Source organism: Chenopodium album, chromosome 8, assembly GCF_948465745.1.
Source record: "Chenopodium album chromosome 8, dcCheAlbu1.1, whole genome shotgun sequence".
NCBI classification, from domain to species: domain Eukaryota; kingdom Viridiplantae; phylum Streptophyta; class Magnoliopsida; order Caryophyllales; family Amaranthaceae; genus Chenopodium; species Chenopodium album.
Window position 1 is genome coordinate 76,794,639 of NC_137841.1, and position 13,804 is coordinate 76,808,442.

Consider the following 13,804-nt stretch of genomic DNA (forward strand, 5'->3'; position numbering starts at 1 on the left):
CTCAAAAAAAAAAAAAAAAAAAAAAAAGAGAGAATCAATGGGGTTGATTCCCGTAAACTTGCACAAGAAATTTGCTATATTAACAAAACTTTTCTGAGGAATTTCAGCTTTTTACAACTCACCTATGCACTATTATCTAAGGTGCAATATATTTTGTACTTCGGCAATACGAAAATATGGGGTGGCACCGTGGAAGTGATCGAAAGGAATGGAAACAAAGAAACCTTTACTATCAAGGATGATCTATGATTTTGTATAGTTGGATCTATCTTGCATCAACAAAGCCACATTACCGAAAGCAATACAACATTATCACAGTATTGTAATCCATCACGTCTTATTATGACTACCAGTTTGGTATGTTTGATGTTGCCTCGTTCACCATTTTAACAAGAGTCACCTGTAATAGAAAAACAACACTTAAGAATACCACCACAGGTAGATTTAAACGTTAAGAAGCTGATCATTTCCAAGTCTACTGCGTAGTTGAAGGTCTAAATGGAAATTTTAACAACAAAATGCGGCTTGGACACTTCCTGAGTACGTGCTAGTTACAAGTCCTATCAACTTGTCATTAATGTAAGTTAAGAACTTTCTAGCAGATTACTATCAAATAGAAGGTGAAGTCTTCTGCTCTCTACTGGGTAAGTATTTTTTCTCTATGCACAGCAGAATAAATTTCTTAGTCACAAAATAAACTTCAAAAGGAATGGCTAATTTGATATGAATTGCAATGATGACATTACAGAAATTTCAGGAAGTTTAACCCCTTTTAACTTTCCGTGTTAAAAATCACCTAATAACCTCCATCTGGTAATAAATAAATGTGACTAATGTCTTCTACTGCCTGCCTTCTCTTTATAATCTAATTCTAGCACTAGCTTCCTATTATTAGTCCAGAGACGGTTTTCCTTCTGTTACAATCATAATTTTTGTTCTTACAGATATAACCTTTAAGAGTTCCAAACATAGTCACATTTCCTTGCCCAGTATCTAATTAATAAGTCAAGACACGAAACTTGATACACTAAACCAGTTTTAACGAAGCCTCAAGAGACAAATACATGGCTCCGATGCACGAATTCATTAGTTCAAGAAGAGTGGCTTGCAAAAGGAAGGCAGCCATAAGGGTGCAGCCAAATGAAAACAATTGCAATGCTACAAATTGAGGAAAACATACCACACTTTCAGGAACACCAGGTGGTGGCAGCGTCAAGTTTCTTGGAGGTTTAACCTTGTCATAGGATCTCTTGTCAAATCGCCATTCTCCAATCTTTCCATATGTTAGCTTGCCCTGCATTTTAGTATCTAAAAATTTCAAAGGCAATTCAAATTGCTTTTGAGATATGACAAAAGGCATGCACACAAGTGAAGACATGCAAATAGTGGGAAGCAGACAACTTAGGGGAGGAAGGGATAGGGGTACATACCTTCATATCATAGTCACAACCGTAAGTGTAATGTATGATATACTTTTCTCCCACTTCTGTGTCCCATGGAGGCTGGTTTACATCACAACAGAAAATAATAAGTGTAATGATTTCCATAGATTTTTTTCTTATAAAGGAAACACCATAATGATTTAATCAAAATACATAATCAACTTCATCATCCTAAATGAGAGCACATTCTCATTGCCAGTAAGCTTTTGTCTTGTCAAAAATAGAGACAAAAATAGATATGTGCAAATCAGTAATTTGAAGATTTGAACCAAACCTCAAAATTCTGCTTACACGTTAAATAAGAAGCTAGATTAGTTCTAATAAGGAAATCATTAATTTGAAGTAAGCCCATTATAATCCAATGCCCAAAAGTAGTGAATATGTCGGCTCCATAAAAAAATGAACTGCAATGATGGACTCTAATTTAATCAAAGGTTGTATATAAACCTTGAATAATAAGGTTGATATAGGCTGATAAGGGGTCATCATCAAAACAAATATGTAACTTCAGAAGCAAACAGTGAATGAAAATCAGAAACTCTATGGTCTGATTAAGAAGCATTATACTTCATACATTTCTTGAAAGTTAGAGTCTGGAAGAAATGTAGAATCTGACTGCCCTTGCCAGTGATAAAATGCATACCAGTGAATGGTGCTTAAACATATTCAATGAAACACTCGAGCTTCATTGAGATATTATGTGATATTTCAACCAAAAATTTTTGTATATCATAACATGTAATCATGTATTATAATCTCTCAAGCAAGTAGTGTTGTAAGTGAGCAAAACATGGGGAAAGATGGACAAAAATTAGATAAAAGCTATACAAAATTAAAAGAAAAGATATAAAGGTTAAAGCAATAGACTAAACCTGAATCATGAAATCCTTGTACAAGATGTTCTTTACACCATGCAGGGCAGACGCGACAGCATAGGCATACCTGCAGAATCACAGGGAGTGAGGTTGCAAGACATGCTTTATTATAGATATATAGTAAAGAAATTTATCAACCTACTTTGAAGAAGCTTACATCTCAAGAACCCAACCAAATGCTTTGTCCGTTTCAGGATCCTTCTTCATTCCCAATGAAACATTCATCCATGTGGGAGCTATCTTCTTTAGAGATTCCTGTAAAGAATAGCAAGAGCCAAAAGAAGAGGATGATACTGATTACAATTATATAGACACATATTTATTGTAACAAAATGAAAAGAGCTAGTTACCTTTGCAATAATTACAGGAGAATTTCCAATGGGATCAATTTGTGTTATTGGCCCCTTGTTCTCAGGAAAAAACTTCCGGAGTGCAGCCTCATACTTCTTAGGTTCAATATAAAAGAATGGAAATGCAGCTCCATATCCATCACGAGATAGATTAGGTATAGGCTTCACAATAATGTGATCTGGCTCTGCCATTAGTATGTAACTGCATTACAATGAGAAACTGCTAATTAATTAGAGAAAAAAATGATAACTGAATTCCCCCCCCCCCCCCCCTCCAAAAAAAAAAAAAAAAAAAAGAAAAGAAAAAAAATTAAAAAACAAAACTTTTTTGTTCTTCATTGGGAGGGGAAGATCAAGGGAAGTGAAAGGACCGAGGAATTTATAATTATCAGATTTCATACTCTTCTTTGATGTCTGCTTGTTCAAGCCATTGTACAAATGCCCAAGGTCTGTTAAGAACAATGTAGCCCTACAAGTTCAAAAGGAGGACATAAACAAGGACAAATGAGATTGGTAAGACTGCCAAAGCCAGAATTTCAAGTACAAAATGAGCAGTTTTACACATCACACAAGATTGACAAACAAATTAAGCAAAAAAAAAAAAGTTCTTAGCAGGTGTGCATGGGCTTTCACACCACATAAAGAAGAATGACTTCCTCTTTTTTATCATTCAGTTCGATTACATGTCAATAATGGGGCTCCTCAGCTCAAACTTCTCACAGGCAACCATTACCTAGTTACTTGAATGCATGTGCTTTCATATTCCAAACTAACATCAAACCAGCTTATTGAATTGAACATAAGAAGCATTCACTGCACCTGCATTTAGATAGCATCACCATAATTATTCAAGCCTACAGTCACAATTTACTGGGATACAGCTACATGCACAATTGCACATCTTCCAGTATTTTCACATACAAAGTAGCATCTTATACAGACATGAACTGCCTAAACCAGTATCAACTTAGGTTTTGACTTCCTAAAAAACCTTCAGAAAAATAGGCGAACAACTATCTACACAGCCATCCAAGTAGACTATACCGATTTCTACACAAACTCAACTTCAATAACTTCAGACTCTCACACTGATCAACAGTTTCAGCACATGCATAATGGTGAAGGCCCTTCATTATCCTACAGATTTGAACTTGCAAGTTAATATATCCCTGATGGAATTCTATAACAATTTTTTTACCAATCACATCTATTGTTTATTTAAATATCAAACAGACGTTTACTCTGCTCAGGTGATAAGCCTAACTAATCTATCATATAGTCTATATTCCACAAGTTTAGGCACCGCATCCATGATTCAACAAAATGAAAGCAAGTATATAGTACATTTAAATCATACAATCATCACTTCTCAAAGGACCACAACCATTCCATCTTCTGCCAACTTCCCCAACCACCACTAGACTTTCTTATGCCCAAATTTTTCTAATTTTTTTTTATGGGATGTCCAAATTTTCTATCTTTTCAACTATTCAAGATCAAAATTGCTTTTACTTGTAGCCAGTTAACTCCACAAACTTGTAGCCAATTAACTCCACAAACTTCAAACTCAGCAACCTAAATCACAAACTCCACTCTGCAATCAGAAACTTACATAGGTTCTATAAAAAAAAAAAAAAAAAAAAAACCCCTTCTCCTAACTGTGCAAAGTTCCAATACACATTTGCTACCCACCAAGGATCAAGCAATCGTCGATTTGTCAAAACAGAATCCAAATTCACTCTAAAATGAGCTAAATCAACATTATTTCGTAGTATATTTAACATTTCAAATATGGTACTTTGATTTACCTAATATGGAATTTATGAATTCAACATCAAATCAGTAAAATGAAACCAACAACATTTCTAATTCAAAACAAAATCCATCAAAAATCAACCATAAACTTCAAAATCTACCTAACAAAATCAAGATTAATTCCTCAAAACTCAACAAATAAAAATCAATCACCTGATCCACCCCAGAAGGAAGAGGCTGAGCAACAAAAGTAGGGATCTCATCCATATACTCATCCCGGTGACCCGAATGCAAAATCCGGGTAAACCCACCCATCTCAGAATTGGGTTGATTCTGAAACTTCTTGAACCAATAATACATGACTCTACATTGCCAAGTATTGTACACAGAATCCGAGGCAGTAACAGCAGTATGAAAGAGCCTTTTTTGAGATGAACCCAGTTTCAATTTGCGATCAATAGGGAGTTTGATAACCGGGTCAAGTGAAGATGGGTTATCGGGTCCTGGGAAATCAAGCTTTAAGGGTGCATTTGCAGAGATTATGACATTGTAGGTGATTAGAGCTGCTGAAAATGTAATTAGAAGGGTTTTGAAGAACACCCCAAAACCCATTCTTGTTATTTTTTTCTTCTTCTGAGTTCTTCACTCTGTAAATGATGAAATTTGGGGAAGAGGAGAGAGAAGAGAGGTTGACGATGACTCTTTTTTTCCAAACTTCGTTTCTATTACGGAGTTGTACTATTTACAAGTATATGTGCATTCAATACTTCGTACAGTATTTTTTTTTTTTTTTTTTTTTGACACAAGTACAGTATTTTTTTAGGCGTTGAATAATGTTACTTAAGTTCAATTAGTAATAAAATAGTTCCCTCAAAAAAAAAAAAAGTTCAATTAATAGAATATTTTAATATGGGTAATGATATACTCAACTTAACTTCCTTTTTTAGTACTATTAATTTGGAAATTTATCGATAATTTACAAGTAAATCGGTGTAATAAATTTGGTTATGATATTCCTTCTAAACATGAATAACCTATCCAAAAAAGAAACCATATAACATGTCAATATAATATTGTATATGGAAATAGTATGCTACATTGTATTTTTCGATGGGAAAATGAAAAACTCTCTAGTATGTTTTCAAATCAAACATTTTAATCTCTCTTAAGATGAAGATTGGGAGGATGACTTGAGTTTTCCAAATACTAATCTTCCTACCTAATATACTCATTCAACATTTATAGATGGACGTTTTTGCATATGTCTTAAAACTAAGGGTTATATTGATGTATGGAGCATGAAAGAATATAGGATCAAAGAATCATGGACAAAAGTATCACGTGTTCCAAATTCTATGTAGTATCTAATAAAATGACATGATTTGATCCTGTTGCTTATTCGAGAAGATCTCCGGGGGTTTTAATCTTCTACAACAATAAATAAGTTGATACTAAACATGGTAACTATGTTAGTTTGGTTATATATTCTAGTCTTATTTGATATGATCCGAAATATGAAATTGTGGAGTCGAATGAACTTGCCATCGCAAGCTATGTTGATGGCAGTGTATTAGTTTGTGTAGAAAGCCTTATTTCTATTCCAGGGAGCTCCCAAATGAGGAGCAAGCTCGAGCCACCAATATATATTTTACGAAGACGTAGTATAATTAAAGGAATTGCACACTATGGACTAAGGTGTAGTATTTTCTTCTATAAGTTTGACGGAATATAATCAAGTTATAGTGTGCGATATTTATATATCTCTAACTTTCTTTCATCTAGACTTGGATTAATTGGATATGTATTTATGTATACATGGACGAGCATAGTATCGAGTAAGTTGTATGGTAAATTGGTATTTTTTTGTATGTACTTGAAGAATTTCACTCTCAACCTCTAAAGTGAGCCTATATTTGGATATAAAGAAATTGGTCTACAGAAATTGGAGAGACGGTCGAAATTATACTTGTTGGCAGTATAATATGAAAAAACCTACTTAGCAAATTAGAATTTGATAAATTAAGAATAATATCATTTAAAAAAAGAAAAATGATATACATAGCCCTTAAAACTACATATACACATTAAATTTATACTTAGAAATCTTAATAAAAATTATAAAAATATAAACACTAATTACACTTATATGATTTATGCGTGTTAGGTACTCATGATATATTTTGTAAAAAAAATCTCTTTTCATAACTATAGTTTCTCTGAGCTAGTTACTCTAGATGAAAAATCAAATTTCTTTTACTATATTTTATTGTTTTTTGTTAATGGAAAGTATAATGTCATGTACAAGTTTATACCTTTAAGATTGTATTTATATTTAAAAAAAAAAAAAATAATAATAATGATGATGTAGATATCGTATTATTTGTGCCGTAAGAAATCAAATGGCCCAATGCGAATAATGATTTCTTAACAAAGCCAAATTATGAAAAATGACTTCTTAATAAAAGCCCAATTACGGCACTTAGCCCATGAATAAATCATAAAATCCTTAACATAAAGGCCGTTCATTTATTCCTCATTTGATTGGAGATCATAAATCGTGGAAAAAGGTTATGAATATCTAAATCGGCAAATCCCAATAGTTGGGCCGTTGGGGTTATTAAAGTGTATTTTCCCTATAATATTTTTTATGTGTTCTACTATTAAATTTTGAACTCTTCACCACAAGGTCATCCGAATAAAGTCTTTCTTTGAAATTCATTATTAGGGTAATGAATAATTTGTGACATGTAAACTACTTCCTCTATTTTGTAATACTCGCAACACTTTTTTTTATACATTCATTTCATATTAATTGCAATACTTAATCTATTATATTATTAAAACCCAGGGAATTAACATGTTGATAACATGTGTCATATTTTGTCATCATAACATTTATGACATATCGCCACATAGATGATGGCATGACAACACATTATTATTTGGATTAGATTTGAACCATTACATCCCTTGAAATTCCCAACTTTTCATTACCACTATTCCGCAATCGATGTCACTTTATAACTTAATTGATATTCATATATGTATTGTAACTTTTTTTATTAAGCATTATATGTAATTCATGCTTAATTGTCAAACAAATACTATTGCAACTCTTTTTGTATCCCCAACTAATTTTACCATTTTTATTTTATTATTTAAGCTTATGGTATTGGTTTCAAAATATTATTTAAATTCAAGGTAATTTTTTCATTTTGTATTTAAACATAACTCGGGACATCGTCCGGGCCCCAAACTAGTTATTTGGTAAAGACCCACTATTATTTTATAGTTCTCTCTCCTACTAATCCCAATTAGGCTCTACTCACTTCATCTTGATTTTTGAATTGTTAAACTGAAATTAATTTACTAATTATTTTCATTGATTCTCTATTATGTTTGTTTATTAAAGTCAAAATTTCTTATATTTGTTTTTAAGACTAATCATATAAATAAAATAAAAATCCTTTGCACTTCCTCCTTTTTTTTTAGATGCACCGTTTTAGAATTCACATACTACATACTACGCAATTTTATGGAGATGAAAGATCGAGAGAGAAAAAAGAGGACTCGTGTGATATGAGAGAGGTAGAGAGAATTTATTAGTCAAAAAGAAAGTGATGTATCTAAATTAAAACTTACGTATATAAAAATTTATCAATCTAGAAATATCAATTTTCTTTTGAAACATAAACTGGGTGTCCTTATAGTCTTATACAGCTCTAGCAAGCTACTGATAGCCCCACTCAATGAGATTGGCCTAACTTGGCCCTATTACCCACCATTACTCTCACAAAATACTTCATTTTCATATATATCATATAATCTCATGTCATATTCCACGTTATGATATTTAATTCATGATATTCTAATTAAAATTATCTCTTATAGATATTAATTAGAGTAAGACTCTAGTCAAAATCAAATTACATTTCCAAAAGTGACACAAAAACCTCCCTTTTCATGTATATGAACCATATGTGCAAAATAGGTTCACATTTACATTTGATGATGTATGTGTGGTTCATCAACTTTACACGAAATATGGATAATTCCACCAATCAAGTCAACTTCAGCTGGCTAACTGTGGCCTTTTTAAGCTTTAACTTTCTTCATGAAATTTATGTCGTGTAAAGTAGTAAAGATGACCTTATCTTATACTATAATTTATGTAACACAAATATATTAGCTGTAATATAAAAAGTAAAATTGGACCAATTTTGATTTGCTTTAATTTGGTGACGATGATATAGGGCTACATATAGCTGTAGAATCACTTTGACTCTCCTTGATTCGATTTGGAGCCGACCTCTAAAAGCTCTATGACTTGTGCTTATGCATTTGGTTTTACTCATTTCAAATAAAATCGTCATCTTATCTATTTTTGCTCGACATAAGACATCACAAATTTGGTTTTGATGTCTCCCCCAAAAAGGAAGAAAGAAACATGCATGAGGCATGGCATGAGCCTTATAGACTTATAGTTTCTTGATGATTCATCGTAGCACGGTTAAGCATGTTTAGACGAAAATACTTTATTTTGATCGAATTGAGCTAAAAGACTTATGCTGGTTGGGCAAATTGTTCCATAAAAAAGGAACATCTCAAATTACTCACTACAAGAAGGTGTTCAGGAAGTACATATATAAGCACGTACTCTTACGTTTGTATGTTTTGTTACACGTAAAGGCCCCGTGAAAACTTATAGCCAATTTAGGAGGCGTGTACAAAAATCGATAAATTGAACGTTTAAAGGCAAATCGGAGGGTTCCACCAACCCAATTAAACTCTTAGAGGGTATTAGGGTTCCACCAACCATAGTAAACATCTCGGAAATTTTTATTTCCGGGAGAAATAAAGTCAAAAAATTTAAAAATTGAAGACTAATATCCACGTTTTTTTTAGAAATTTTGTAGGTTTCGTGGCCCGGTGTCAAAAAGTCTTGAAATTCAAGGGGATACATCTCGGGGTCATATAATGCCGTTTGAAACCATATATGATCATTATTTGTTGTCATAAATGTTCGTGGTAGACTTGAGTTAATGAAATCGGTGCAAGTTGTAAATTGGTAAATTGGCCGTTTAAAGGCCAATTGGATGGTTCCACCCACTCAATTGGACTCCCAAAGAGTATTACGGACCATGGTAAACATTTCGGCAATTTTTATTTTCGGGCGAAAAAAAGTCAAAAAATTACAAAATTAAAGGCTAATATCCACGCTTTTTGAGAAATTTTATAGCTTTCGGAAAAAGGTGTCGAAAAGTCTTGAAATTTTAGGGAATACATCTCGGGGTCATATAATGTTGTTTGGAACCTAATATGATCATTATATGTTGTCATAATATCCGTGGCAGACTTGATTTAATGAAATCGGTGCAAGTTGTAAACCAGTAAATTGGTCGTTTCAAGGCAAATTAGATGGTTCTTCCCACCCAGTTGGAATCCCGAAGGATATTAGGGACCATGGTAAACATTTCGGCAATTTTTATTTTCGGGTGAAAAAAGTAAAAAAAAAAAATCCAAAATTAAAGGCTAATATCCACGCTTTTTGAGAAAAATTTTATAGGTTACGGGGCCCGGTGTCAAAAAGTCTTGAAATTTTAGGGGATACATCTCGGGGTCATATAATGTTGTTTGGAACCATTTATGATCATTATTTGCTGTCATAAATGTTCGTGGTAGGCTTGAGTTAATGAAATCGGTGCAACTTGTAAACCGGTAAATTGGTCGTTTAAAGGCAAATTAGATGGTTCTTCCCACCCAATTGGATTCCCAAAGGATATTAGGGACCGTGGTAAACATTTCGCCAATTTTTATTTTCGGAAGAAGAAAGTCAAAAAAATTCCAAAATTGAAGGCTAATATCCACGCTTTTTGAGAAATTTTGAATGTTTTGGAGCCTGGTGTCGAAAAGTATTGAAAATTTAAGGGATACATCTCGGGGTCATATAATGTCGTTTGGAACCTTATATGATCATTATATGTTGTCATAAATGTTCGTGGCAGACTTGAGTTAATGAAATTGGTGCAACGTTTACACCGGTAAATTGGCCGTTTAAAGGCAAATTGGATGGTTCCACCTAGAGGTGTTCAACATTAGCCTAGCCCACTAGCCCAGCCCGATCCGTTCCGAAAATAGGGTGGGTTTGGGTAAGCATAAAAACGTATTTTTAGTTAAAAAGACCGAACCCGGCCTGAAAAAGCCCGAAAATCCCATTTTGGCTCGACAAGCCCGCTACTTTTTATGGGTTTGGGCACGAGAAATTGTGTTAAGACCTGACCCAATTTTTTATCACCTCTAGTTCCACCCACCCAATTAAATTCTCGGAGGATATTAGGGACAATGTTAAACATATCGGCAATTTTTATTTACAGACGAAAAAAAAGTCAAAAAATTCCAAAATTGAAGGTTTTATATCCACGCTTTTTGAAAAATTTTGTAGGTTTCGGGTTCCGGTGTCGAAAAGTCTTGAGATTTAGGGGATACATCTCGCGCTCATATAATGCCGTTTGGAACCATATATGATCATTATATGTTGTCATAAATGTTCGTGGTTGACTTGATTTAATGATATCGGTGCAAGTTGTAAACCGGTAAATTGGCTGTTTAAAGGCAAATTGGATAGTTACACCCACCAAATTGGACTCTCGGAGGGTATTAGAGACTTTGGTAAACGTTTGGCCAACTTTTATTTCCAGGCGAAAAAAGTTTAAAAAATTCCCAAATTGAAGGCTAATATCCACACTTTTTGAGAAATTTTGGAGGTTTCGGAACCTGGTGTCGAAAAGTGTTGAGATTTTAGTGGATACATCTCGGGGTAATATAATGTCGTTTAGAACCATATCTGATCATTATAAGTTGTAATAAATGTTCGTGGTAGGTTTGAGTTAATAAAATAGGTGCAAGTTGTGAACCGGTAAATTAGCCGTTTAAAGGCAAATTAGATGGTTACACCCACCCAATTGGACCCCCGAAGGGAAATAGTGACAATGGTAAACATTTCGGCAATTTTTACTTTCGGGCAAAAAAAGTCAAAAAAATTCCAAAATTTTGCAGGTTTTTGAGAAATTTTGCAAGTTTCGGGGCCTGGTGTCGAAAAGTCTTGAGATTTTAGGGGATACATCTCGAGGTCATATAATGTCGTTTGGAACCATATATGATCATTATATGTTGTCATAAATGTTAGTGGTAAACTTGAGTTAAAGAAATCGGTGCAACTTGTAAACTTGTAAATTGGTCGTTTAAAGGCAAATTGGATGGTTCCACCCACCCAATTGGACTCACGGAGGGTATCAGGGATCATGCTAAACTTTTCGGTTTTCGGGCGAAAAAAGTAAAAAAATTCCAAAATTAAAGGCTAATATCCACGATTTTTTAGAAATTTTGTAGGTTTCGGGGCCTGGTGTCAAAAAGTCTTGAGATTTTAGGGGATACATCTCAGGTCCATTTAATGCCGTTTGGAACCATATATGATCATTTTATGTTGTCATAAATGTCTGTGGTTGACTTGAGTTAATGAAAATCAATGCAAGTTGTACACCAGTAAATTGGCCGTTTAAAGTCAAATTGGATGGTTCCACCCTCCCAATTGCACTCCCGGAGGGGTCAAGGACCATTATAAACATTTCGACAATTTTTATTTTTGGGCGAAAAAAAGTCAAAAAATTCCAAAATTGAAGGCTAATATTCACGATTTTTGAGAATTTTTTTAGGTTTCAGGTCCTCGTGTCGAAAAGCCTTGAAATTTTAAGAGATACATCTCGGGGTCATATAATGTCGTTGGAAACCTTATATAATCATTAAATGTTGTCATAAATGTTCGTGGTAGCTTAGGCTTGAGTTAATGAAATCGGTGCAAGTTGTAAACCGGTAAATTAGCCGTTTAAAGGCAAATTGGATGGTTACACCCACCCAATTGGACTCTCGGAGGGAATTAGGGACCATGGTAAACATTTCTGCAATTTTTATTTATAGGAGAAAAAAAGTAAAAAAAAATTGCATAATTGAAGGCTAATATCCACGCTTTTTGAAATATTTTGTAGGTTACAGGCCCGATGTCTAAAAGTATTGAGATTTTAAGGGATACATCTCGGGGTCATATGATGCCGTTTGGAACCATATACGATCATTATATGTTGTCATAAATGTTAGTGGTAAACTTGAGTTAATGAAATCAGTGCAAGTTGTAAACCGGTAAATTGGTCTTTTAAAGGCAAATTGGATGGTTCCACCCACCCAATTGGACTCCAGGAGGATATTACAGACCATGGTAAACATTTCCGTAATTTTTATTTCCGGGCGAAAAAAAGTCAAAAAATTCAAAAATTGAAGGCTAATATATTCACGCTTTTTGAGAAATTTTGGAGGTTTCGGAGCCCGATGTCTAAAAGTCTTGAGATTTTAGTGGGTACATCTTGGGGTCATATAATGTCGTTTGGAACCATATATAATCATATATATTGTCATAAATGTTCGTGGTAGACTTGAGTTAATTAAATCGGTGCAAGTTATAAAACGGTAAATTAGTCGTTTAAAGGCAAATTGGACTGTTACACCCACCCAATTGGACTCGCAGAGGGAAATAGGGACAATGGTAAACATTTCGGCAATTTTTATTTCCAGGATATAAAGTCCAAAAATTCCAAAATTGAAGGCTAATATCCACGTTTCTTGAAAAACTTTGTAGGTTTCGGGGCCCGGTGTCGAAAATTCTTGAGATTGTAGGGGATACATTTCGGGGTCATATAATGTAGTTTGGAACCATATATGATCATTATATATTGTCATAAATGTTCGTAATAAAAACGAATTAATGAAATCGGTGCAACTTGTAAACCTGTAAATTGGCCGTTTAAAGGCAAATTGGATGGTTCCACCCACCCAATTGGACTCACGGGGGGTATTAGGGACCATGGTAAACATTTCGGCAATTTTTATTTTCGGCTAAAAAAAGTCAAAAAAAAAAAATCAAATATTGAAGGCTAATATCCACGATTTTTTAGAAATTTTGTAGGTTTAGGGCCCCGCTGTCGTAAAATCTTGAGATTATAGGGGATACATCTCAGGGTCATATAATGCCGTTTGGAAACATATTTATATATATAATCAATATATGTTGTCATAAATGTCCGTGGAAGACTCGAGTTAATGAAATCGGTGCAAGTTGTAAACCGGTAAATTGGCTTTTTAAAGGCAAATTGGATGGTTACACACTCCCAATTGGACTCCGGAGGATAACAAGGACCATGGTAAACATTTTAGCAAGTTTTATAATCGTGCCAAAAAAAGTAAAAAAATTCTAAAATTGAAGGCTAATATCCACGATTTTTGATAAATTTTTTAGATTTCGGGTCCCGGTGTCGAAAAGTCTTAAAATTTTAAG

The 13,804-nt window shown here is 33.8% G+C and overlaps 1 protein-coding gene across 1 annotated transcript; it reads right to left on the reverse strand.

Annotated features, from left to right (window-relative positions):
• Positions 1–25: 25 nt before the first annotated feature.
• Positions 26–5,131, reverse strand: LOC145556818 (hydroxyproline O-arabinosyltransferase 1-like). Its single transcript, XM_081618466.1, has 8 exons — positions 4,636–5,131; positions 3,069–3,136; positions 2,668–2,869; positions 2,475–2,572; positions 2,315–2,384; positions 1,431–1,502; positions 1,181–1,294; positions 26–400 (listed from the first exon to the last, which is right to left on the reverse strand). Exons 1-8 carry the CDS (start codon positions 5,032–5,034, stop codon positions 347–349), a joined length of 1,077 nt encoding a protein of 358 aa, XP_081474592.1. The 5' UTR covers positions 5,035–5,131; the 3' UTR covers positions 26–346.
• Between the last annotated feature and the right edge of the window lie 8,673 nt (positions 5,132–13,804).

Excerpts from the sequence above, each read along its gene's own strand:
- LOC145556818 (XM_081618466.1), bottom strand. The coding sequence starts at position 5,034 with ATGGGTTTTGGGGTGTTCTTCAAAACCCTTCTAATTACATTTTCAGCA. Across the intron at positions 2,870-3,068 it reads CAAGCAGACATCAAAGAAGA|TTACATACTAATGGCAGAGC; the intron begins GTATGAAATCTG and ends ATTGTAATGCAG. Across the intron at positions 1,503-2,314 it reads ACAAGGATTTCATGATTCAG|CCTCCATGGGACACAGAAGT; the intron begins GTTTAGTCTATT and ends GATGTAAACCAG.